The sequence below is a fragment of the Felis catus genome, chromosome A3 (assembly GCF_018350175.1).
Source record: "Felis catus isolate Fca126 chromosome A3, F.catus_Fca126_mat1.0, whole genome shotgun sequence".
Classification (NCBI taxonomy): Eukaryota; Metazoa; Chordata; class Mammalia; order Carnivora; family Felidae; genus Felis; species Felis catus.
The window spans coordinates 781,423-806,921 of NC_058370.1; the positions used below are offsets into that span (position 1 = coordinate 781,423).

At 60.2% G+C, this 25,499-nt stretch overlaps 1 protein-coding gene across 1 annotated transcript; it reads left to right on the forward strand.

Annotated features, from left to right (window-relative positions):
• Nucleotides 1-15,974: 15,974 nt before the first annotated feature.
• EEF1A2 (eukaryotic translation elongation factor 1 alpha 2) lies at nt 15,975-25,283 on the forward strand. The gene is made up of 8 exons (XM_023250968.2): nt 15,975-16,126; nt 17,449-17,670; nt 19,332-19,511; nt 19,928-20,224; nt 21,700-21,850; nt 23,114-23,370; nt 24,019-24,253; nt 24,878-25,283. The coding sequence occupies exons 2-8, from the start codon at nt 17,527-17,529 to the stop codon at nt 25,003-25,005; spliced, it is 1,392 nt and encodes a 463-aa protein (XP_023106736.1). The 5' UTR covers nt 15,975-16,126; nt 17,449-17,526; the 3' UTR covers nt 25,006-25,283.
• The last annotated feature ends 216 nt before the right edge of the window (nt 25,284-25,499 follow it).

The window sequence follows — 25,499 nt, forward strand, 5'->3', positions numbered from 1 at the left end:
AACTCACGGGGTGCCTGTGCCTTTGCCTGACTCTTCCTCCCCTGAGAAGCACCGGACGCCCCTCCCAAGCTAGGGGCAGCTCCTAGGAGGCTTGGAGCATGACTGGATTTGGTGTTTTGTGGTCCACAAAGGTGGCTGGGGTGGCTGGGTGCCAGCTCTGTGCTGGGTGCTGTGGGGGAAACCGAGGCCAATAGCACCTGCACTCACTGCACAGTAAAGACACAGAGAGCGAGGCAGGGATGCTCGGGAGGGGTTTCTCATGCCCCCAAGAACACAGAGGTGGGCCTGACTCAGACCTTGCACCGTTCTGGTACTCAGTACATGGGTTTGTTGAATATCTACTATGAGCAAATGGCTGAGCCGGACAGGAGTGGAAAGGCCAGTCCAGAGTGCAGGGGGACCCAATGCGGTGAGGCAAGACAGCAGAGGGGGTGTCAGGTTTAAGCTGAGATCTGAGGAAGGTGGAGATGGGGGGAGGGACCGGCAGGGACACCCTGAGACCCAGCTCTCAGTGCTGCCGGGCAAGAGCAGGGAGGCTGGTAGACCCTGGGATGGGGAGGGGCCAGGTCGGCCCACTGGGGCCACTGAGGGTCACTCGTAAGGCAGATTGGTCAATGTACTGACCAGGAGGGAGCAACGTTCTAGTAAGACCCACAGACCTGTGGTCTGTGGCTGAGTGTGTGACTGTCTTGTGGTATGTCTCACACACGCCTCCAACAGGACTGTGGTTTCAGGGCTTGAGGACCTTGGACAGCGTTTATGGCCAGAAAATGGGGTCGGGGCTTGGAGGTCAGGCCACAGTCTCTGAAGCAGTGGGGTGTCTGTTCTGAATCCTGGGCATGGTGGTCACTCAAAAGGGGCGCAGCTGGGGTTGGGGGGTGGCAAAGGCTGATGCTACTCGGGGGGGGGCCTGGGTGGGTCAAAGAGAGTGTCCTGGGGGTGGGGAGACACCAGTGTGAGCAGGAGGAGGACAGGCTGGGATCCCTGGGGCAGACCCATCCTGTGGGGGGGGGGGGGGCGGGTTCTGAGCGGAGACAGCTGGGATTGGGGGCCACCTGGAAGGATGGGGCCAGCTTGGGGCTCCCAGGGACAGAAGGGCTGCCCAGCCTCTGCTGGGAGGGGCTTGGTGCTGGAGGCCGGTGTTGACGTTGCTTTCCCGGCTGAGGCTCGTCTGTCTGTTCTTCCAGAGAGTACTGGAAGCCTACTGTGTGCCTGGCAGTGCAAGGCCTGTGTGTGCAGAGCTGGATGAGTGGGAGCCCCTGCTCTCCCAGGGCTCAGTCCCAGGCTCAGTCCCCAGAGCTTGAGAACGTGCTGTCACAGCCCCCAGGGCAGGGAGGTACACAGGCCCTGGACCCAAAACCCCTCGCACACTGGGCTCAAGGTGCGTGGAGGTTGAAGCTATGTCCTGCCTCCTGGTGGGGAGCAGCGGGCGAGGCGTCCTTCTGCCTCCCCCCAAGTGGGCACACCAGGCACGGCCCTGCAGGCTGGGCAGTCCTTCCCTGAGGCCTCAAAGCTCCTCCTTCAGCTGTGCTCACAACAGTGAGGGCCCTGACGCAGCTGCTCCCCAGGGACCCAGGCCTGTGCCTCTTGGGGGCTTCTCGGGTCTTCTTAGGCCCGGACATCTGGGGCAGAGGGTTCTGGGAGAAGTGTAGAGGGGCCAGGCAGTTGGGGTCCTGACCCCCCTCCTGCAGAACCTCCAACCCCAGGCACGGCTGCCTCCATCGCATGGACAGAAGCTTCAGACTCTCACAGGAGAGACCCGGAGTGGTCAGGCCGGCCTCTGTGGCTTGGAGCTGTGACTTCTTGACATTTTGTCCCTCTTTCACATGTGAGCACCGGTTCTATGACTTTTCTATGACTTGGTGCTTTTCACTTCAATTTGACTAGATTTGCTTCCGTTCACACTGACCCTCTAGCTCCAGCCAGCCAGGCCCTTCCTCAGGCCACATGACGCCCCACCCTGGCTGGGTGCAGACATGTGCTGGGTGTGGATGCCAGGCAGAGCCTGTGAACCCCCCTCTAGGGCTGAGGGCAAAGCCAGCCATGCCCAAGAGTCACTTACCTCAGGGTCGGGGACCCTGTCTGGGGGCCTGGGCAGGCGGGGCACTTGGCCGCCACCTGGCTGTGGTCACCTCCCCTCTGGGGCCCCCCCTTGTAGAAGTGTCATAGGCCAGGCTCTCGGGAACAGAAGCGAGATGGAGACTGAGAGGCAGGGCGCATGTTGGGTGGGGGGCCGTGGGGCCAGTGGGGGTCCTTGGCGTGAGAAGGGACAGTCAGGGGTAACCTGCATTGGCCCCCACCCCACTCAGACCAGCCTGGGGAGGAGTCCTGAGGCGAGGCGGCTCTGTGGCCTGTGACGGAGGCCAGCCCTGCGGGAGCTGTCAGCAGGGACTGTGTGCTGACCACCCCAGCCGCGCAGCGAGGCCTTCCCTGGAGGAGTGTGTCTCCCGTCTCCCCAGGCCACCCTCCAGCTGTCCGCTGGGCCAGCTGACACATCCCCAGCCTCACCGGCATCTTCAAGAACAGAAAATCTGAAAGGAGGCGTTTTTTTTTTTTTTTCTTTAAAGTGTAAACAGAAAAGCTACATTTACTGAGCCAGGAGGGTGGAGGCTCTGCCAGTCCCCCCACTTACTAAGTGTCAGGGACCCAGAAGGGGGCTTGTGGGACAACCTGGTTACAGTGGGGACCCATCGCCACTGGTGCTTCCCCAGCCCGTGTGCGGACTGCGTGGCGTGGCCTGAGGTGGGCGATGCTCCTGTCTGGTGTCCACCGAGGCACCGAGAGGAGGAGTCAGGGCCGCTGTCCTGCCGGCCGGCCCCCAGGTGTGGCTCCAACATGGGGGGGGCATCCCCAGCTCTGGGGCCATGAGGCCTGGGGTCGAATCTGCCTCCACCTGCTGCTGGCAGCAGGACCCCCCACCCAGCCAGCCGCTCAGTATCTGGGCCGGGCGGCCGAGCTTGGACAGGTCAGCCCTTCCCTTCCGCTGGCTCTGCGGGGAGTGTGGCCATGTGCCTGGAGGGTGATCGCGTGCTCAGGGTGCACAGGGCTGGGTTCTGTGTCGGGAAACACCCGAGCCTCCAGCCACTGGGGAAACGGTGACAGAATAATCATTCAGTGGGGCAGAGATGTGCGTGCTGCCTCGGGCTGGTCGCACAAGGTGGGCGGACATCTCTGCTGAACACCAAGTGGCCGTCCCTCTCGCGGCCACAGGCTCCCGCAGGGTGGCAGGGAAAGGCTCAGGCCCCGGGGGTTGCTGGGACTGGGGCTCGAGTCCCAACTGTGTCACAGCCGCGTGACATCTGGAGCCTCCACTCCCTTCTGGGGAGATGAGAGGTCAGGGTAACGACCGTGCGGTCCTAACAGGTGTTCCGTGGTGACGGGCTGGGAGAGGCAAGGCTCACAGCAGCCCCTCATAGCCGGGCACTGTGGCTGTGCGAGCGTGTGGATTGTCACCCTGGCCGCAGGTGTTTGCCCTGAGGTGAGACCTGTGCCGAAGCCAGAGGCCAGGGCTGGGGCCCTCAGGGCTCAGCCTACTCCTGGGGAATGAGGGTCCCCCCGGGAGCCCAGCAGCCCAGCCCCAGCCCCTGGTGCCCCAGGCAGCAGCTTCTGCAGGCTTCTCCAGCACACGCACTGGCACCTCTGTAGGTGGAGTCACCATTTGCAGAAGAAAATAAAACAGCTGACTGATCTTTGGCGAACGATGTGGGGGCACTTTGTGTGGCCGGACGATGTCCTCGGGGGCCGCAAGCCCCACGCTGTTCCCGTTTCCCTACCTGTAAGGTGTAAACGCTTAGACCAGCACTGAGCACGTAGTGCTGAAAGTTAGACATGATCTTTGTTAACAGTGCTTTTCACTGCTGGGAATAGCCTAATTTGTTTACTTGTTGGTTAAACAAAATCTACAGGAAGAGAGTTTGTGTCCGTCGTGCGCCCAATGGCTAAGAAAGAATCGGCCATGTAGTAGACATTCAATAAATACAGTTGATGAAAGGATGAATTGAGTAATGAAAGACCTTACAGATTTCGGGCGTGAAGGGGTGAGGAGGTCAACAAATGTTCTCCCCAGATTGCGACTATACACCTGGAAAAAACTGTCAGAAACAACCGTTTTAGTGCTCAAGGCACACGACAAGCTGAAAAGAGTTCATTCATCAAGAATTCTGAGTTTCAGGACAAAACCCAAAATTACTTGGCATAAAAGCCCCAGGAAAATCTCACCTGGTGTGGGAAACAATAAACAGGCCTGGGAGGCCCAGACGCTGGATGATCGGACTCAGGCTCGAAAGCACCTGTTACCAGCAACTGGGAGCATTCATACCGTGTGCTGGGGACCCAGCCTCCGTCCATGACGACAGCTCAGAAACGAGGATCAGAAAGGTTTTCAATCTAATACAGAGCACTGGCGAAGAACTCATGCCAAGTACGTTCAGCATTGTGCACGTTGGAGAAGGTCTGCACCCCCCGTCCAGGACTGGGATGAGGCAAGGACGTCCACTCTCGCTACAACTCCTCCACACCTCCTGGGAGTCTTGGTCGGTACGATGAGGCGAGGAAAAGAAACACAAAGCCTATGGGTCGAGACTGAGAAATACAACTATCCCTGCTCACCGACAACATGATGCTCTGTGGTCACGGAAAGTACGCCAAGCGGATAGAGCAAACGTGACCGGCATGAGGCAGTGTCAGCCATATTGTGACACGCTAGCAATTTACAACTGGAAGCAGACATTTTTTTATTTTTATTTTTTTTAAGTTTATTAACCCATTTTGAGAGAGAGAGAGAGAGAGAGAGAGAGCGTGTGTGTGAGTGGCGGAGGGGCAGAGAGAGGGAGAGAGAATCCCAAGCAGGCTCCATGCTCTCAGGGCAGAGCCTGATGCGGGGCTCAATCCCATGACCCTAGGATCATGACCTGGGCCAAAATCAGGAGCCTGACACTCAACTGACTGAGCCATCCAGGCGCCCCCCAAACATACCATTTTTCAGTTACCCTCTGTCCGTGAAGCACTTACGTATAAACCTAGCAAGACGTGTGTGCCCAAGGCGAAATGCCAAAGGAAGATGTCAAGCCAGACCTAAGTAAACGGAGACTCAACACAGCGAAGACCAGCTTCCTCCAAACTGATACACAGACTTAGGGCAATGCAAGTCAAGTCCCTGCGAGATCAGTGAAAACAGACAAGCAGGTCCTAGAATTGGTGTGAAAAGACAAATAAGCTACAGTAACCGAAACATGTTTGAAGCCTAAGAACAAGGAACGATCGCGGTACCCAGATCCTTTCATGGAGGGTAAGTTCTAAGTTCCCAGAACATGGACGTCACCGTTTTAGAGCGCGCATTTTCGCACATTCGCAATGTTGTGCAGCCATCACCTCTGTCTAGTTCCAAAGCATTTTCATCTCCCCAGAAGGAAACCTTGTGCCCACCAAGCAGTCCCTCCCCCAGCCCCGGGAACCACCAATCTGTGTCTGTCTCCGTGGAATCAGTGTCTGGCTTCTTTCCGTCAGCCTAGTGCTGTCCAGGTTCATCCACACTGCAGCACGGATCAGTACTTTCTTTCCTCAAAACAACGTCTATTGTGGTAAAATACGCGGAACAACATTTACCACCTCAGCCGTTTTCAGTGTGCGGTTCAGTGGCGTTAAATGTACTCCCAATGTTGTGCGGCCTCAGAGCCACCTGCATCCGCGGTGGATTCATCCGCTGAAGCTGCGACTCTGTCCCCACTGACCCCGGTCCCGTGTCCTGTCTCCCGGTGGCCACCTCTCGGCCCTTTGTTCCCAGGACTTTGGTGTCGGCGTCTCCTGTCTGGCTGTGACGGGGGCTCCCTCCCGTCTTTATTTCCTCTGGTTTAACTTGTTCTCCTCCTCCTAGTTCCCTAAGTCTGAACGTTACATTGTTGACATGAGACCTTTCTTGTGTTTTCACGTGTGTTTATCGCCATAAATGTCCTCCTTCCGGTATTTTAGCCGAGTCTCTTGTGTTCTGATACCTTATGTTTTCCTTTTCTTTCCTCTCCGAGTATCTTCGGAGTTTCCTAGTGGTTTCTTCTTCCGGAGTGTGTTGTTTAGTTTCTACAAACCTGTAGGTTTTCTACTTCATCCTATTGTGGTTCAAGGAGCTATTTTGTGGATCTATCTTTTAAAATCCAGCAAGATGCAGCCTGGGGCCTGTCGTCGGCTCTCTGCTGGAGACCGTGCTGCTGATGCGTGCTGTGTGTGTGTGTCTTAGACCTGCTTGGTTCATCATGTTAAGTCCTGTTTCCTTACCTTCCATCTGATTGTTTGCTCGTTATGGACAGTGGGGTACCGATGTCTCCAACAATTGTTGTAGGAATGCCTGTTTCTCCCTTCAGTTATGTCAGTTTGGGTTCATGTATTTTTTTTTTTAAGTACAAGATCTTTTTTTTTTAACGTTTATTTATTTTTGAGACAGAGAGAGACAGAGCATGAATGAGAGAGGGTCAGAGAGGGGGAGACACAGAATCTGAAACAGGCTCCAGGCTCTGAGCTGTCAGCACAGAGCCCGACGCGGGGCTCGAACTCACGGACCGCGAGATCATGACCTGAGCCGAAGCTCGTCCGCTCAACCGACTGAGCCATCCAGGCGCCCCTGGGTTCATGTATTTTGATGATCTGTTATATAGGTTCACAGTGCCTAATAATGTTCAGTATCTTTTCGTGTGCCCATCGACCATCTGCAGATCTCCTTTGGATAAATGTATATTCATATACCTTGCCCATTTTTTTAAAGTTTATTTATTTATTTTTGAGAGAGAGAGAGAGAGAGAGAGAGAGACAGAATGTGAGCAGGGGAGGGGCAGAGAGAGAGGGAGACACAGAATCCGAAGCAGGCTCCAGGCTCTGAGCTGTCAGCACGGAGCCCGACGCGGGGCTCGGACTCAACAACCATGAGATGGTGACCTGAGCTAAAGAGGGACACTTGACCGACTGAGCCACCCAGGTGCCCCTCCCCTGCCACCCATTTTTAAATTGAGTTGTAAGAGTTCCTTATATATTCCAGACACTGGACCCTTATCCAACATGATCTGTAAATATTTTCTCCCATTCTGTAGGTTGCATTTTCACCGTCTTCATAGTGTCCTTTTTTTGCACAGAAGCTAAACATTTTCAAGTCCGGTTTACTTATTGTTTCTTTTGTTGCCCATGTATTTGGTGCCACATCTTAGAAACCACTGCCAAATCCAAGGTCATGAAGATTTCCACCTGCGTTTTCTTCTAACAGTTTTATAGTTTTATCGGGCTTTTGATCCATTTTGAATTCATTTTTGTATATGGCACGAGGTAGGGCTCCAAATTCATTCTTTCGTGTGTATTTATCCAGTTATCACAGCGCTACTTGTTGAAGAGACCATGCTTTCCACACGCTGCCTGAGTCTGGCAGTTGCTATAAGACTATAGTAATCAGGTCAGCATGGCCTCGGCAAAGACACGGACATAAATCACTGTGACAGAAGAGCGTCCGGAAACAGCCCTCCCACACACATGCCCGACGGTGTTTTGAGAAGATGTGAAAGCAATTCGACAGAGAAAGTATAATTTTTTCAATAGGCGGTACTGGGAGAACTGTACATCCTTATGCAAGAAAAGTAACACTTGACCTAAATCCCACACCTTCTATAAAAATTAACTCAAAAGTGGGTAATGTCTCCAGGTGGGGCACATAGAACTTCACGGCTTTGGAGGAAAGTATGGGAGAAAATCTTTGTGATCTGGGGTTAGCCAATGTCAAAACATGATCCATGTAAGAAAAATATTGATGAATGGACTTTATCAAAATGGAAAATTTTGTGCTGTGGATACAAGTACAAAAAGAGAAGCCACCGGTGGGGAGGAAGTATTTGCAAATCAAGTATCTAACAAAGATTTAAAAACATTTTTTTAACATTTATTTATTGCTGAGCGACAGAGCACGAGCTCTGGGGAGGGGCAGAGAGGGGGAGACACTGAATCCGAAGCAGACTCTGGGCTCTGGGCTGACAGCTCAGATCCTGTAACGGGGCTCGAACCCACACACCGTGAGATCGCGACCTGACCCGAAGTCGGACACTTAACCGACTGAGCCCCCCAGGCGCCCCTACTTTGGCAGTTTCTTAACAGGTTAAACACACACCTGTCACACGACCCAGCAGCCCCTACTCCTGGCATTTGCCCGAGAGAAACCCAGATGTGTTCACACAAAAACTTGCGTGCAAATGTTGATGCATTCATGACTGCCCGAACTGGAGACAACTCAAATGTGATTCAGGGGAGAGGCGGGTAGATAACCTGTGTTCTCGCTGTATATGGAATTTTATCCATCGATAAAAAGGAACAAAGGGTTGCGACACAGCGACCTGGATGAATCTCCAAGGTGTTATGCTAAGGGAAAGAAACCAGCCCCAAAAGGGACATGGTGTAAGCTTCCGTTCACATGACGCTCCCAAGACGACGCCACAGTAATGGAGAACAGCTCAGCGGCCGCCGGGGCAAGAGGACCATCTAAGCATAAAGCGAGAGCGTGGAGGAGAGTTTTGGGGGATGGGACAGTCTGTGTCCTGAGCAACGTGGCTACAGTCATCTGTGCGTGTGCTAACATTCATCCAACTGTGTATTCCCCCAAGAGTCCCTTTTCTGTGTGACAACTTAAAAAGATAAAAACAAAAAATAATTCAAAAAGCACAGCCACCATAGTAGAAATGGATGCAGGTAAGAATCATCAATGAGTGTTGGGTTGAAAGAGGATTTCGATGAGGAACAGGGTATCTACAGAATCCAAGGTGCATCCTCATGGATTAGCTCATACTTACGAGGGGAAAATAAAACTTTGCTACAGGAAAAGCTAGCGGCCACCACCGTCACTGGGTCGTCGGGGGTGACGTCCCCGTCAGGAACTAACCCCGACGTGAGGCACCTCCCCTTCGGATGCGTTGAGGGGAATACGTGTTGCTCGGCGGGGATTCCCACCAGGAAAGTAAAACTTGAACTCATTCGTGCAGAAGCATCAGAAGCTCCAGAAGATGGAACTCTTCAAAGCAACTGGCCTCAACTCTTAAAAAACGTCAGTGTCATAAAAGACACAAACGGCAGAGGAACTATTTCCAGTTAGACGAGATCGGGACATGTGACTTGGGAAACCAGCGTTCGGTCCCAGACCGGGAAAAGCTGCCGGGGTGGCTGGCGCCATGGGAACAGGGCTCGTAGACCGAAGTGTTGTGTCAGTTGGAAGGACGCAGTCGAGTGCTGAGGGCAATGATTTACGCAGCCCCTTCGCAAGTGGCTTGAAAAAAGAACATGCGTAGACACACACACGGAGAGTTGCACAGATGCACACAGAGAGGATTGCATGGACACACACACAGAATTGCATGGACACACACAGAGAATGAGAACGCAGATGGGCAGGCATTGACAATAGGGTGCCGGCGAAGGGCGCCCGACGCTGGGGGCACCTACTCTTGCAACATTTCTCTAAGTTTGCAATGATTTCAGAATAAAAAAATGTACATGTGTGGAATCTACTGCTTCCGGCCACGGTGAAATGGCAGGTGGCAGGCCAGCCCTGTGTCCACGAGGAAGCGTGGAGCTAGACCCCATTGCGGCAGCCGCCCCAGGCGGTGGGGGGCCCAGGGAGTAGGGCTGCGGGTGGAGGGAGGTGGGTTCAGCGGACCCACACTCGCAGGGTCATCCAAGTGGGTCAGGCTGAGGCTGGGGCGCAGGCCGGCTGAAGCGCGGGGAGCGGCTCGGGTCTGTGCCTTCTGGCCGGGGGAGCCTGGGGGGCTCACGGAGAGCAGACACCACGGTCTGTGTCCTAGTGTACTAGTTATCTATTGCTGCATAACAAATGATCACAGGTTAGTGGCTTTACAAAACATGCGTTTATTGTGCACACCCAGCTCCCTGGGTCAGGGGTCCAGGCACGGCTTACTGGGTCCTCTGCTCAGGGCTTCAGAAGGGTGCCACCAAGCCGTCAGTTTCCTTACGAAGCTCACGGTCCTCTTCTAAGGTCACATGGCTGCTTTCTTTGGCTGGACAGCTGGAGGCCACTCACAGCTCTCAGGGGTTCCTTGACCTGTGGCCCCTTACAGGCCTTCTCGCATCTTGGTAGTTCTCTTCTTCAAGGCCAGGAGGAGAATCCCTCGTTCCGGTCTGTCTGCCGAGACAGGGTCTTAAATAACGTAGGCCAAGTAAGGGAGTTATAGCTCACCCCCTCTGTCATGTTCTGTTGGCTGGATGCAAGCCACAGGCTCTTTCTGCCCTCAGGAGGAAGAAGTTACTCCCGGGCATGAATCCTGGGGAGGGGGGGTGAGTTGAGATCGGAGCCAGAATATCAGCAGACATCCCGTGCTGGGCACCACTGGTATCTGGACCTGGCTGGGGTGGAGAGACCTTCTGACTTATTTCTTTAAGAGATAAGACTACATGGGGCGCCTGGGTGGCGCAGTCGGTTAAGCGTCCGACTTCAGCCAGGTCACGATCTCGCGGTCCGTGAGTTCGAGCCCCGCGTCAGGCTCTGGGCTGATGGCTCGGAGCCTGGAGCCTGTTTCCGATTCTGTGTCTCCCTCTCTCTCTGCCCCTCCCCCATTCATGCTCTGTCTCTCTCTGTCCCAAAAATAAAATAAAAAAACATTGAAAAAAAAAAAAAGAGATAAGACTACAGGGGCACCAGGCTGGCTCAGTCAGAGGAGCACACAACTCTTGATCTCATGGTCATGAGTTTGGGCCCTGTGTTGGGGGGTAGAGATTACTTAAATAAATAAAATTAAAAAAAAAAAGAGAGAGAGAGATGGGGTGCCTGGGTGGCTCAGTCAACTTTGGCTCAGGTCATGATCTCACGGTTTGTGGGTTCGAGCCCCGTGTCGGGCTCTGTGGTGAGAGCTCAGAGCCCGGAGCCTGCTTTGGATTCCGTGTCTCCCTCTCTCTCTGCCCCTCCCCCACTCACACTCTGTCTTTCTCCCTCCAAAATAAATAAACATTAAGAGAGAGAGAGAGAGAGAGAGAGAGAGAGAGAGAGAGAGAAGAGTACCACCTACAGTAATGTCTACTCTAGGACCATCTAAGAAAAGTTAAAGCTGAGCCTCATGAAAGGCTGGGGGACCAAGACTGAAAGTTGAATCTTATCCATCTGAGGGAAGTTATGTTGGGTGTTCCACAAATCAACACCAAAAAGCATGAAAACAAGCCCCTACAGGCCCAGCGATTGAATGGCCACTAAAATAAGAACCCACAGTCTCCAGAGGAAGATAACAGAATCCAGAGTCTTTACAGAACATTCAGCATTCAGCCAAAAATTACTAGACGTGCAAAGAAATAGGAGCATTTCCTCATACCTGCAAGGAAAAAAGCCAGCGATCAATTAATTTTCTCTCAGCGGTGAATTTATCCTTCAGTGCCTGCCCTATGGAATGATCTGCTCACCGTAAAGCAGAAATGCTTCGAGTAAGTCTGTCCGTCATCACAGAGCAGGTTTTGAAGTGGGAGTTTAGAGCCAAGAGGCGCTGGACAGATGACGGCGCACACCTGTGGCTCCGAACCCCATCCCCGTGGCGTCCTCGCACAAGTTCACACACAGCGGCACACGGCAACCTTATCGTGGAGCGACACTGAATGCGGAACCCCGTACGGCAGTGAGAAGAAACAACTACCGTGTAGACCGTGTATGTGAAGTCTGAGAGTAGACAACATGATGCACGGTCTAAGAAGTCAGGACAGTGGTCACCTCTGAGAGCACGAGGGAGTGTTGTGTTTCTTGATCTGGGTGGCCAGGTACCTTTGTCATTTGTGCACTTTTCTCTAAGCATTTCCAAGGACAGTCCCCGCACCCCCCCCCCCCAACCTTTTCTCTAGCCAAGGACCAGCTTCCTCAGTCTTGCCAGTAGGGAGGGGGTCTCCCCTGGGGCAGGGCAGGCTCTGGACCTCTACCATTGATGGAGGCTGCCAACAGCCTCCTGCACCAGTCACCCTAAGACACCCACGAGGCCTCCTGCTCTGGAGGCAGGTTATTCCCAATTGCCCTGCCGAGGGTTTGCTCTACCTACGAGGTGAAAACATGGCCCCAGAGTTGCTAAGGAGCCTCAGGATCCCCAGGGTTGTCTGCCTGGAGACACTCCTCCTTGAACTGAGCACTGAGGCCTCTCCCTGCAGCACCTGAGGAGTGGGCAGTGGGTCCGTAGACCCTCCCCAGGGGCTCCCTCCGTCTCTGGGCCCCACCATAGGGGCTGCCCCTTCTTGGCCAGAGAGGCTGACCCATCCCCTGGGCTCTCCAGTGGCCCCCCAGCCTGCCATGGACCATATGGGGGGGGCTGGGCCCCCCCCCTCCTGGTGCTAGGCTGGAGCCCTGGACTCTGGGGGGGCTCAGAGGGCAAAGCTCGCCAGACTCCTTCCCCGGTGGTGGCGCTGGGCTTGGGCAGGGCAGGGGTGGAGCTCTGGTGGCGGCAGGAAGCTGCCCTCCCAAGCACTGGTGACACTAACCCGGGCTCTGGGTGGAGCTCTGCTCCTTCGCCATGGCAACAGCGCCCCGCTGTGTTGCTGGGGGATCGGCGGCCCCAAGTGCTGGTGGCTGGTAGGGCAGGCCCGGCTGACCGTCCCTTCCCTGAGGGGCTGCGTCCCCCTCTTCGGGGCCTCCCACCCTCCAGGCACGCTGGGTTTCTTAAGGTGGGCCGTTTGGGGGCCTAGATTGTCTAGTAAGTCACGCCCTGCACCCCGTTCCACTCGGCCCAGGGACCGAGCCCAGGGCTGGACGTTCGGTGGGGCCCCTGCCTAGCCTTGGGGTCTAGTTGGGGCGCAAGCAGCCGGCCCGCCACCCCCCCTCCAGCCCCGCCCCGGCCCTGCCACCAGGCCGCGGCCCCCAGGCCCCGCCCGCCGCCCCCTCTGGCCCCTACTTCTCTGATTTGGGGCCACGATCTCGCTTTTCCGAGGGGAGTTCAGCAGCCGACAGTTCCTCCTCCATGGACACCACCTAATGTGCGGACTCATGGGCAGCTCAGTTCCCTGGTTGTCCAGCCTGGGGAGCTGGGGGAGGGAGGACCTTGACCCCAAGGCCGTCCAGGGTCCTGCTGCCCAGGTAGGCTGGGAGATGAGATGTGACTGACCCCGCACGTGAGGGTGAACACCGGAAGTCCTGGGGACAGACAGGAGCCTGTGGCCCAAGGCCAGGAGTTGAGGTCATTCTGAGATACCCCAAGGCTGGAGGGTGTGCTCAGCCCTGACCCCCATCCTGCCTCCAAGTCACTGCCCGGGCAGCAGCTCCCAGGGTGACCACTGGCCTTGGCCCCGCAGGAAGGCACATGCCCAGCTGGTCAGTTATGCATTCGCAGGTTATTATTAACCCAGCAGTGACATCACCAGCAGCCAATAGGAGGAGGGTTTATTTCCAGGCTGACAGCTTGATAACGGTTAATTTTAGCTGGGTCTTCTTTCCACGGGCTCATGAAACCTCAGCCCGTCAAAGTGGGGGCTGCCTGTGTCTCCCCAAACAGCTCCCCGCTGGGGGTAGCTGGGGGCCACCGGAGGGGACAGAAGGTGTGCCGTGAGGCGGTGGTCCCTTCTTTGCTCCCCCTCCCCTGCCCTAACCACCCCCTTGGCTGCTCTGGGGGTCGTTGTGACTAGAGGCTCGGATTTGGGAGGGGGGGGGTGGGGGGAGTTGGAGGGGGAGGCGTGGCAAGCCTGACCTGGGAGGAGGGGAGGAGCGCAGGCGGGAACCGGTTGGCCTCTGCCCAGGAGTGACACTGCCGGACTCAGGCCTTCCAAGCTGCCGGCAGGTTCCGCTCTCCTTGCTGTGTGACCTTGGGCACTGTGGCTTGTCTGTCTGTGCCCAGCTGACTCTTGGTCAGTGGGTGCCCCGCCGCCTGGTAGGCCCACCCAGCACTTGATGAACTCACAAGGCCTGGAGACGGGTTATTTAGTATTTGGTGTTTGGTTCTGTTCAGTGACCTGTAGTTATTAAATGCTGTGCGATGGTGAGGAGGTGTTAGTTAGTTTGGGGACTCTGCAGTCAACGGGCTTGTTCAGCACTGTCGGTGTCTTATTATGCAGTCTCACCGTCCAAGAGAGCTTGAGTGTCGCCACCTCACCCAGCCTCCCAGGGCCCTGCAGGCTGCCCCGCTGCAGGTGCACGGGGCGCATCCTGGGGACACAGAGGCACCTTGGAGAAACCACCCGAGACCCCTCGGGGTCAGCGTGTAGGTCCTTCAGGGAGGATGCTGCATCCCACCGGCAGCGGCTGCTCCCCTGAGCAGCACCTCCCGGCACCGGCCTGCCCCCGGCAGGGGTGTCACAACGTGATTCGGTCCCCACCAGGCTGACGGCCGTGGGTAAGCCCAGAGTAGGTGCGCAGTCCAGACCTGTTGACGGGGAGCGGTCTGCAGGCAGCCCGGGGTCCTGGGCGCTGGTGGTCCCTCTGGGGAAATGGGGGTGGGCATCTCCAGGGACCTGGGCCTCCCTCAGCCTTGGTTTGGCCCACCCCAGCTTCAGCCAATCCCGATGTCTCCCAGACCCCTGCTAACCTTCAGGCGGGAGGGACGCATTAAATATAGAGGGCAGCTGGGCAGGGGGTGGGGTGGGTCTCCGTTTCTTGCCAGGAGTTTATTTTTAATTCCTGGCTCCTGCGTGATAGTATCAGCAGCACTTAGAGGTGCCCGGAGTCATCTGTGAGCCCCTCCCTGCCTGAAAGGGCCAGGAGTCCGTCTGTCTGTGGGTGCAGACCTTGGTCCTGTGGGGCAGGTCCCCTGTCCTCACAGCCCAATGGGGCAGCCTGTCCCTCCCTCAGAGACCTCTCCCTGAGCAGGGGAGACCTGCTTGCCCCCCCCACCCCCACTGTGCTGGGCCCCTTTCCCCCCTGACCTCTGAGGGTCCCATCTCTGAGGGCTCTCTCAGCCACTGCCCCCGTGCAAGGAGCTGGCACTAGGCCTCTGCTCTCACCCACTCAACACACATTTCTAAAGACCCTGCAGTCACTAGGAAGAGTAAGACAGGAGCGGTGGCCGGACCATGGCAGATGAGGCCACGGGGAGAGGTGCCAACGGCGGAGAGGCCTGTAGACTTGGTTTTCACACAACACAGCGCTTCCCCGTCCCTCCCCTGAAAACCCATTTTGGCCATTGCCCTGGTCTGCCCAGGACCCTCAGAGGTCCCCCATCTGTGGCCTGGGACTCTGCTTCCCTGGGGGCTCCTGCCCGTCGTGCACACCAGGGCAGCCCAGGAGGCACCAGTGGGCTCTGGGAACAGACCTGGGTGCTCCCTGCATGGAGAGAGGCCCAGGGTGAAAACAGTCCTTTCCAGAAGCCTCGGAGGGACGGTGGTGGAGGTGGATCGCCTCAGGCCTCAGGTCACTCTGGCCAACTGAGGGGACCCCGGACACACCATTTTCAGTCTGTCCCATGGGGCCGGACTGGGGGCACGCCAGGGTGAGGCCACGTGGCAGGCACCCAGGCACAGGGGCCTGGAAGCAAGCAGATTCCAGGGTCTCGGGGAAAGGACCCATTCCGCAGAGGCCACACTGAGGAGGCAGAACAGAGGCCTGTTAGGGCACCAGCCACGTGGAGGGCCAGGCCGGGGCTCAGTCCCTGACCTCAGTCCCCTGACCTCAGTCCCTGCCCCCTCCTGGCCGAGGCCTTACCTGCTGTTACCCTGACCCCACCTGTGTTTTCCGGTACCTGGGGCTGACCCCTGGCCGGAGACCTCCCTCGGCATCTGCAGTGCCCTCTCGCTCTCTCCAGGAGCGCCTGAGCCTGGCCACTCCGGCTCTGCTTCATCTGCCCTCCATCTCTGGCTGTTCCTCTCCCGTCGCCTCCCTCCTCTCCGTCTCCCTCCCCCTGCCCCCCTCTCTTCTCTCCGCGCCTCCCTGCCTGCACTCCCTCCGGGTGCGTCCGCGCCTTTGTCGCTCGCTCCCTCGCCGCATCTTTCTGTCGCGTCCCTGCCGCGCCCGCGCGCGTCCGCCGTCCCCGCATCCCCGCATCCCTCGCGTCCCCGCCCCGGCCCCGCCCGCCCCCCTCCCCCGCCGGTACCGCATTGCCGTACTGCAGGGGCGCGGTGCACTGCGCCCGCTCCGTCAATAGGTGGACCCCCTCCCGGAGAGATAAAACCGCCGCGCCGGCGCCGCTAGTCCCTCTGGCTGAGATCTCGGCTCTGGGTAAGGACGCTCGGCCTCCGGGTCTCCGGCTCCATCCCCAGCTTTCCGCAGAGGGCCCTCTCTCGGGGGACCGGACCTGGAGGCAGAGAGGGGCCAGGGAGGCGCCTGGCCAGGCTGCGCTGCTCGCCCCGGGCTTCGGCCAGCCATCCCACGCGCCCGGACCGGCACCAGGGTTCGGTCCCTGCGGGCGACAGGGGCTGGGGTGGGGGCACCGCGGTGGCGCTTGTTTATGCGGTGGTGGTGGCGGGGGAGCGGTCTTCTGGGCGGCGGCGATGGCCCTGCTGCCGTGACCTTGGAACCGGCTGGGGCCCTGCGGGGTTGGGGCAGGGTCGTCCTTGCTGGGGGCTGCTGGAGATGCCCGCGGAGGGGGAGGCAGTGAGAGCCCGGAGGCACTCGCCACCCTGCCCCCACTGGGTGGGCCTAGGGGTGTCCGCTTGGTGTCTGCACCCTAGGGTGCACTCTTTCCCTCCCCCAGGCACCTGTCCCCTCCCGGGCTGCCCAGATTTCTTCACTGACCTCCAGGATGGGGCAGGGGCTGTGACCTGGGTTCTGACCAGAGGGAGAGGGGGAGGGGGTGCCCCCCTGCCCCCACCAGGCTGCAGGCATCGCTGTCTGGCTCTTGCTGAGCTTGGCTGCGGGGCCAGATTCTTCTCTCCTCTTTCAGAGCCGGCACCCCACTCCCTTGCCCTACTGTCTGCCCCCTGCCCGGGTCCGGGGAGGGCCCAAGCTATTCTAGGCCCCCTGTCTGGGCACCACCGCCTTGTCGGAGCTCTGGCCCGGCCTGTCTCCCCTGGTGCCAGCCTGCCTGGCAGGGATGAGGGGAAGATGGCTCCCTCTCTGCTGGAGGAGAGGAGTGGGGAGCACTGACCGCCTCTCCACCAGGCGACAGCTATGCTGGTGGGGGTGGGGCACAGCAGTGGGCCTGGGACTCCCGGTAGGGGAGAAGCATCGGGGACAGAGCCCCGGAGAGCAGGGCAGGGTGACTCATCACCGGGCTCCTGGCTGGTCATGGGGCTCGCCCAGCTTGGCGCTCCTCCCCCGCCTTCAGGGGGGGTTAGCCTCCTTCATGGGGGTGCCCTGTGGGCACAGCACCCCGATATTTACTGCAGATTGGACTGCTGGGGCTTGCCACTTGACCCGAAAGGGCCAGGCCCAGGCTGGGGGGTGGTCTTCCCTCCCTACTAAATGTGGGAATGCGGCCCCTGCCTCGGGGCCAGGTGTGTGGGCAGGGGTGGGGGTGTGCTGGCAACCTGTGCAGGGCAGTGTCTCTGCTGGCCTCCGTCTGAGGCTCTCTGTGGCCTGTCCCCCACCCCACCCCACAGAATCACTGCCCGACAGCCCCCTCATCCTGAGCCACAGCGCTCCAGCTCGGTCCGGCCCCTCCCCCCACCCCGGGCAGAATGGGCAAGGAGAAGACCCACATCAACATCGTGGTCATAGGCCACGTGGACTCCGGCAAGTCCACCACGACAGGCCACCTCATCTACAAGTGCGGAGGCATCGACAAGAGGACCATCGAGAAGTTTGAGAAGGAGGCGGCGGAGGTGAGCCTGGGGGCCCCTGTCTTTTTCGCCACACTGAGGGGACAGCTTCCCGCCTTGGAGGCCGGGCTGGCGCGTCCCTGACTCCAGGCACAGCTGATCTCCTCCAGGGCACGAGGGCGTGAGCCCTAAAGGAAGCCGCGTGGGGGACAAATATCTGAGAGAGTCCAGGTGGAGTGGCATGGGCGGGGGGGGGGGGGGAGGTGGGGTTGCCTCCCTCTGAGGATGTGCTTGGTGTTGGCGGGGGAGGGGTGGCCCGCTGGCTCTGCCCCTGGGCAGGGGAGGTGGCCTGGACGCAGCATTTCTGCTGCCCCCCTGCCACAGCAGGCTCCGGAACTCTCTGCCACACTGGACTTGAGAACCTGGAACGGGTGGGGTTCCCGTGTCTCCAGGGCCGAGTGCTGGGGCTGCAGGCACTGCTGCCCTCACTTGTCCCGGGGCTGGGCCACGACTCAGGGTGGCTATTAATAGCTCACTGATGGGCACCCGGCCCCGGCCCGTCAGCTCCACTTTCTCATGCTGGGCTGGGGAGGGCTGCTTGTCCAGGGCGGCACTCTTTGGTGGGGGGGGTTCCTGGTTGCCTGGTGAGGATGAGAGGGGCCCCGGTGACTGAGCTTTCTCTCAAGTGGCAGAGACCCCCGAGTGGGAAGTGGTCACGGAGTGTGGGGGTCTGCTCTTTGCGACCCCTGCCCCCACCCCTGGGCTCTGGGAGAAGCCCCCGTGTGGGGGGCTGTAAGGGTCCTCTCCTGGATGACAGAGGGGTGGGGGCCAGGGCCCAGGAGGAGCCAGTTGCTGGCCTGGGGTGACCTCGCTCGGAGTGTGTGTGTGTGGGGGGGTGCTGGGCCGCCTCCCTCCGCGCCTGGGCCCAAACGCTGCGTCACTCCCTCCTTCCCTGCGGGTTTGGCGCTGGGGGGAGGCCGTGGGTGTTTGCAGGATGTCTGATTCAGGTCTAGCTGGGTCCCATCTGGGTCCTGGCAGGGCGGCCCTCCTGGCCGGGCAGCCTCACATCAGCCCAGCTGGGCGGCAGTAACCACAGCTCTGGGCCCGGCACGGGGGCCTCGCTGGGCCGGGCACAGGTGTTTGCAGGTGGGGCGAGGAAGGGGAGGAGGGGCCTCAGAGCTACTAGGAAGCCTTGGCTGTCTGTAGAAAGAGCTGGAAAGCCCGGCCCTGCCATGCAACCTCATCCAATTTCCTTTTTATTTTTTGTCTTAAAAAAAAATCACAGAGGGGTTTTGGGCTTGACACGTCGACAGCGGTGTTGCAGGCCTGTGGCTGACGCAGCGATCTGCACCTGCGGGTGCGGGGGTCGCCAGCTTCAGATAAAGGGGAGCCCCCAGCCAGGGGAGGGGTTTAAATCGCCTGGGGGCTTCTCCGCAGGCCTGACTCCCAGGCCCTCGCGCCACCTACTGGTGGACGTTCAAATGGCAAGCATCGAGGTGGCAAAGGCCAGACCTGGGGCCACAGGATGGCAGGGCCGAGGTCGAGGTGTCCCTCAGAGGTCCTTGCATCTGACTCCCTCGCTCCGGAGATGGGATCGGGGTCCTGGGGTTCCAGTGGGGAGCGAGGGAGGCTGTCACCCAGGTCTCTCCGCTGTGACATGCTGCCGTGGTCCAGGGGCTGAGTCCCAAGCCCCTCCCTGAACCATCCCCCCCCCCAACCCCCAGATGGGGAAGGGCTCCTTCAAGTACGCCTGGGTGCTGGACAAACTGAAGGCGGAGCGGGAGCGCGGCATCACCATCGACATCTCCCTCTGGAAGTTCGAGACCACCAAGTACTACATCACCATCATCGATGCCCCCGGCCACCGCGACTTCATCAAGAACATGATCACTGGCACGTCCCAGGTGGGCAGGGCTGCAGGGGGCCGAGGGGGCACCCGTTCAGTACACACCTGGGGGCCCGGGAGCCTGGAGGGGTAGCTGGGTTTCCTCTGCTCCCTTGCCAGGGCACAAGGAGAGAGAGGGAGAGGAGAGGGAGAGCGAGATGACCTCATCACACCTGGACAGAGTCCCCCACAGAGCTGACCAAGGGCCCCGTCATCTCAGCTAGGCAGAGGTGCCCACAAGGACCACTGGCCACTGTCAGGGCCGCCTTTGCAGACAGACAGACCCAGTCACTGTCAGGCCATTCGCGCGGATGGACGAGCCCCTGCTGCTGCCCCTAAGGCCCAGAGCCCGAGGGCCCGTCCCGGGGCACCTGCCCGGCGGGGGCCCAGTGCGAGGCGGGGCCCGGGGCTCACTGCACCTGACCTGCCGGGCAGGCGGACTGCGCGGTGCTCATAGTGGCTGCAGGAGTGGGCGAGTTCGAGGCGGGCATCTCCAAGAACGGGCAGACCCGTGAGCACGCGCTGCTGGCCTACACGCTGGGCGTGAAGCAGCTCATCGTGGGGGTCAACAAGATGGACTCCACGGAGCCCGCCTACAGCGAGAAGCGCTACGACGAGATTGTCAAGGAGGTCAGCGCCTACATCAAGAAGATCGGCTACAACCCCGCCACTGTGCCCTTCGTGCCCATCTCCGGCTGGCACGGCGACAACATGCTGGAGCCCTCCCCCAACGTGAGTTGCCCGGGGCTGGGCGGGGCGGGAGGGGGGGGGGACGGGGCCGCTCGGAACCCTGCCCGGGAGCCCAGGGCACTGGGTCAGAAGGCCTGTCCGCAGGCTCCCCTCAGCCCCACTGTGTTCCCTTAACCTGCATGACCCTGGGCACCCGGCCCCGTGGGTGTCTGCCTGGCGGGCCGCCGCCTCCTCGGGGCCTAGGCGCCGTGCCCATGAGGCCAGCAGAGGCCCCTTCTCTGGCCAGGGGTACCGGCTCTGGGCAGGCAGTGTGGGAGCAGCGGCCGCCACGGCCTAGGCCCAAGCGCTCTGTCGCAGGAGGCTCTGCCCTTATGGGGTTAGTTGTCGTCTCCCCAGGGTGTGGAGCGGGCTGGGCTCTGGGAAGGGCCGAGGCCCCGCTCTCCGCTGGCCAGCTGGGAAGTTTCTGGCTCCCGCAGCCGGCATCTCAGGGACTCTGACTCAGCGGGAGGTGACGAGGTGGGGCCCGAAGTGGTTTTCAGAACGTGAGAACAAGGGCCTGGACGCAGCGAAGGCAGAGGACTGCGCTGGCCTAGAAGGGTGGCCTTTTGCTCCAGCCAGTGCTGCAGCCACCCACACTGAGCTGGGCGGGCGTGGAGGGGGCCCTGGGCCGAAGCTGGGGACCCTGCCCCCGTCCCGCTAGGCTGCATGCTCGCACGTGGTGGGTCCCGCACAGGATGTCACGGAGCAACCAGTGAGCCGCCACTCCCCACCCTCCTGGCCGGGCCGACAGAACACCCCAGCCCTGAACTTCCCGCTCCTGACCTGCTGCTCAGGGAGCCGTCTGTTGATCTGTGCTGCCGGGAGGACACAGCCCCTGGGAGCGGACTGGGCAGCACTTCCGGCCCCCTCCCCTTCTCCCTGCCTGTGGCCAGTGGGTCGGGGGGCTCCAGGCAGGAGAAGCCCTGGGCAGTGCCGGGTCAGCCGTGCCTGGAGACAGGTGGCATAGCGGTCGGGGGCCGAGGCCGGACCCTCTGCCTCTAGCCTGGCCGCTGGCCGGACTCTGGCCCCTCCCGCTCTGGTGCCGGCCCCGCCCAGGGATCTGAGGGCTGCCAGTAAGCGGGGCTGAGCTGGGCTGGGCTCCATGCTGGACGCTTATTCAGGGGTGCCAGAACCCGCCTCCGTCTGAGTGCGGGGTGAGCAGTCTGGGCTGGGGAAGGGGCCCCGCTGTTTTTTTCGCCAGACCTCCTTTCCCAAGGCTTCTGTGATGTTGGGAGCGTGGACCGGGGCTGGGGAGGGTGCAGGGCTGCGCAGCGTCTCGATGGCACGAACAGGCTTAGGGTGAACCGTTGGCCGTTAGGTAGCGGCGAGTCCCGTGCTCCCCTGCTCCCCAGGCCCTCTCAGGTCACATGCCTCCACCGGGATTTCTGGAAAGGCCTGGGGAGGCCCTGGGGCTGTGGGGCAGGGCGGGGCAGGTGGAGGCGGTCTCTGCCTCCAACGGACACCTCCTTCCTGTCCAGATGCCGTGGTTCAAGGGCTGGAAAGTGGAGCGTAAGGAGGGGAACGCCAGCGGCGTGTCCCTGCTGGAGGCCCTGGACACCATCCTGCCCCCTACACGCCCCACAGATAAGCCCCTGCGCCTGCCACTGCAGGACGTGTACAAGATCGGCGGTGAGTGACGCTTCAGTGCTGGACGCTCCACCTCAGGCAGCTGGCCCAGCCCACCCTGGCCGGGTCTACCCCTCACACCCAGCTCCTGAGACCAGGGCCCCTGACAAGGAGGGTTCGAGGCCAAGTTATCTGCCTGTCCCTCAGTGCTGCACACTTTCTGGGAGCCATCCATCCACCTGTCCATGTCCCATCCATGCTCCATCCATCCATCCACCCCATCCATCCATCCGTCTATCCATCCACCCCATCCATCTGTCCATCCACACATCCATCCACATGTCCATCCACCATCCATCCATCCATCATTCATCTCTATCCAGACGACTGTGTACCCCACACATTCATCCGTCCATCCATCCATCTACCCACCCATCTGCCTATCTGTCCATCCAGACATCCACCCACCCCTCCCATCCATCTATCCATTTATCTGCCCATCCATCCATCCATCCATCCACCCACATACCTACCCACCCTTACCCGTTCATCCGTCTGTCCAGGGTCTTTCTCTCTTCAAGTAAGCACTGAGCCCTGTGCCAGGAGTTGGTGGCATAAGGGTAACTCACATGTCCCCTTCCCCCATGGCCGTCCCAGTCCTGTGGGAGACATGACCTACCCCAGGCATGAGAAATGCTATTCGTGAGATGACAGAGAAACCACAAGCAAACATGAGGCCCACAAGGGGCACCGTGGAGACCCCCAGCCAGGGGGCTCGTGCAGAACGGGGGTGTCACACTCACCTAGCACAGAAAACCGCCACCAGCCTCAATGTCTGTCATACCACAGCCAGGGATATGGGAGTAGGGTCTCCCTGCATGCACGCTGGGGGACCCCGCATAGCCACTGAGCAGGCACACAGGCGTCAGCAGACCCATGAGAAGCGCTGGTGCCACAGTGTCCCTCTGGGGGTGGCTCCCTGAGACAGGCAGGCAGTCCTGGGTGGATGACCTTGACCCGTGCTGCTGCTGCTGCCTCGCCAGGAGGGGCCTCAGAGAAGGGAGGGGTCCCCACAGTACCGCCCCCGGTCGAGATGGGCCTCCCTCTGCCCATGCTCCCCCCCCCCCCCACTTTGCTCCTGCCCAGCACCACTAGGGGTTCTTTCTTGTTCAGTCCTTTCTGTTCCCGACAGAACAGGCCAGGGGAGCCTCCACTTCTGTCTGAACCTCAGTGTCTGCCTTGTCTGGGGTCTCCCCCGTCTCTGCACTCTGCCCATGTGGCCACACCTCTCCCCCACCCCTCACAGCCCTCTTTCCCTCCACCCAGGCATTGGCACCGTGCCCGTGGGCCGAGTGGAGACGGGCATCCTTCGGCCGGGCATGGTGGTGACCTTTGCACCCGTCAACATCACCACGGAGGTGAAGTCAGTGGAAATGCACCATGAGGCCCTGAGCGAGGCCCTGCCTGGCGACAACGTCGGCTTCAACGTGAAGAACGTGTCGGTCAAGGACATCCGCCGAGGCAACGTGTGTGGGGACAGCAAGTCCGACCCACCCCAGGAGGCTGCCCAGTTCACCTCCCAGGTGCGCGGCTGCAGGGGCCGGTGTGGCCCGTTCCCTCAAGGGTGGTGGGGCTGTCATCGCACGGTGCTGGGCGCCTGGGAAGACGTAGACCCCCGCTTTACAAACGAGGCCACCCAGGCCTGGAGAGGCTGGATCAGGGCTGAGGGCACTCACGGGAAGAGCGGACACCGGAGGCGCCCGGCCTCTGAACCTCACTGAGGTCCCGCTTGAGTCCTGAACACGTTTTTAGTAGTTTATTGCCGGAGACAGCTCTACATTTTTCTTTTCTTCTCTTCTCGACGTTTTCACGGCACCCTCTTGGTCACCCCTTCGTGTGACAACAGGTGTAAAAATTGGCTTCCTTGACATATAACCGAAGTGTAATAACTGAGGTCCGCTTTTCTCATCCCCCTGCCTCAGCTCTGGCCAGTGCAGACAGTATGAGTCCTGCCCAGTGGCCCTTCATGCAGTGCACTTGCTGGCTGTTTCTCTCCTGTGGTTTGCCAGATGCTTGATGAGGACCCTGGGGTCCATGTCAGGGGTGTGGGTCCCTGACCTTTCCCCACGGCCAGCACCTGGGCCCCTGGGCCTAAAGCTTCGCTCCGATGCCGTCTCACCCCCTCTGGGCACGCCTGACGGCCTTGTGCCCTTGTGCACCTCTTCCTCCAGGTTATCATCCTGAACCACCCAGGGCAGATCAGTGCCGGCTACTCACCGGTCATCGACTGCCACACGGCACACATCGCCTGCAAGTTTGCGGAGCTGAAGGAGAAGATTGACCGGCGCTCAGGCAAGAAGCTGGAGGACAACCCCAAAGCCCTGAAGTCCGGTGACGCAGCCATCGTGGAGATGGTCCCTGGGAAGCCCATGTGTGTGGAGAGCTTCTCACAGTACCCACCTCTCGGTGAGCTGGGCAGGTGGTGGAGGAAGGTGCGGCCTGGGTGGGGCTGGTCCGGGGCCGCCAGAGGACCACTTCCGGGTGGGGGGTTTGGCGGGGGGGGGGGGGGGTCCTTCAGTTTGCTCCGCTTAGAGTTTAGCAGGAGACCTGCGGCCTCCGTCCCATGAAGCAGCCCTGCCGGCCAGCTCTGGGATGGTGTCCTCCTCTGTAGATGAAGGCCCCGGGCCCCATAGCCAGTCTAGTGGCAGCATTAGGGCTGACTGCCGGAGCTGGACAGCAGCTGGCTGGCCGCACACACGTCCCTGGGATAACCCACCGGCCTCTATGCGAGAGCTGCCTCGTGCAGGCTGCCGGCCAGCTTCGTCGTAGCTGTGCCTCGCCAGGCGCGCTCCAAGAGCGTCGGCGCGTCCTTGGACCCCCACACGCCCGGGGCGCGTCCTGCAGTCGTTCCTGCCACCCGAGAACCTGATAGCGCTAGCGTCCCACACTCCTCGGGCCGTGGCCGCACCGCGCCACCTGCAGCCCCGCTGGGCAGGGAGCAGCGGGCGCGAGTGCGCCTGCGCCCGGCGTGTCCCGGCCGGGGCGGGGCCAGGCCGGCCCTCGCCCACCCCTCACGCCCTCTCCCCGCAGGCCGCTTCGCCGTGCGCGACATGCGGCAGACGGTGGCCGTGGGCGTCATCAAGAACGTGGAAAAGAAGAGCGGCGGCGCCGGCAAGGTCACCAAGTCCGCGCAGAAGGCTCAGAAGGCGGGCAAGTGAAGCACGGGCGCCCGCGGCGCGACCCTCCCCGGCGGCGCCGCGTACCGGCCCCGCCCCCGGCCCCGCCCCCGGCCCCGCCCCCGGCCCGGCGCCCCGCCCCCCCGCCAGGCGCATGTCTGCACCTCCGCTTGTAAGAGGCTCTCGGTCAGCGACTGGATGCTCGCCATCAAGGTCCAGTGGAAGTTCTTTAAGAGGAAAAGCGCCCCCGCCGCCCCCGCTTCCGCGCCCAGACTTCGCCGCGCTCAGTGCCCGTTTTACCAATAAACTGAGCGACCCCAGAGCCGTGTGCGCCTGCTTCTGGGTGAGGTGGGGTGGGGTGGGCGGGGGCCGCCCTGCGCTCTCCCCTAGCCCCTTCCTTCCGGCCCGGATGGCCTCCCGCGTTTACCCAGGGTGGGTGGTGGGGCGGGGGTCCCCACACACGCTGTGGCCCAGTACTGGAGGCCCGATCCGAAGTGCAGCTGGTCTGGCTGGCTACGGAGGGGGCGAGTTTTGGA

Excerpts from the sequence above, each read along its gene's own strand:
- EEF1A2 (XM_023250968.2), top strand. The coding sequence starts at position 17,527 with ATGGGCAAGGAGAAGACCCACATCAACATCGTGGTCATAGGCCACGTG. Across the intron at positions 20,225-21,699 it reads TGCTGGAGCCCTCCCCCAAC|ATGCCGTGGTTCAAGGGCTG; the intron begins GTGAGTTGCCCG and ends CTTCCTGTCCAG. Across the intron at positions 23,371-24,018 it reads CTGCCCAGTTCACCTCCCAG|GTTATCATCCTGAACCACCC; the intron begins GTGCGCGGCTGC and ends CTCTTCCTCCAG.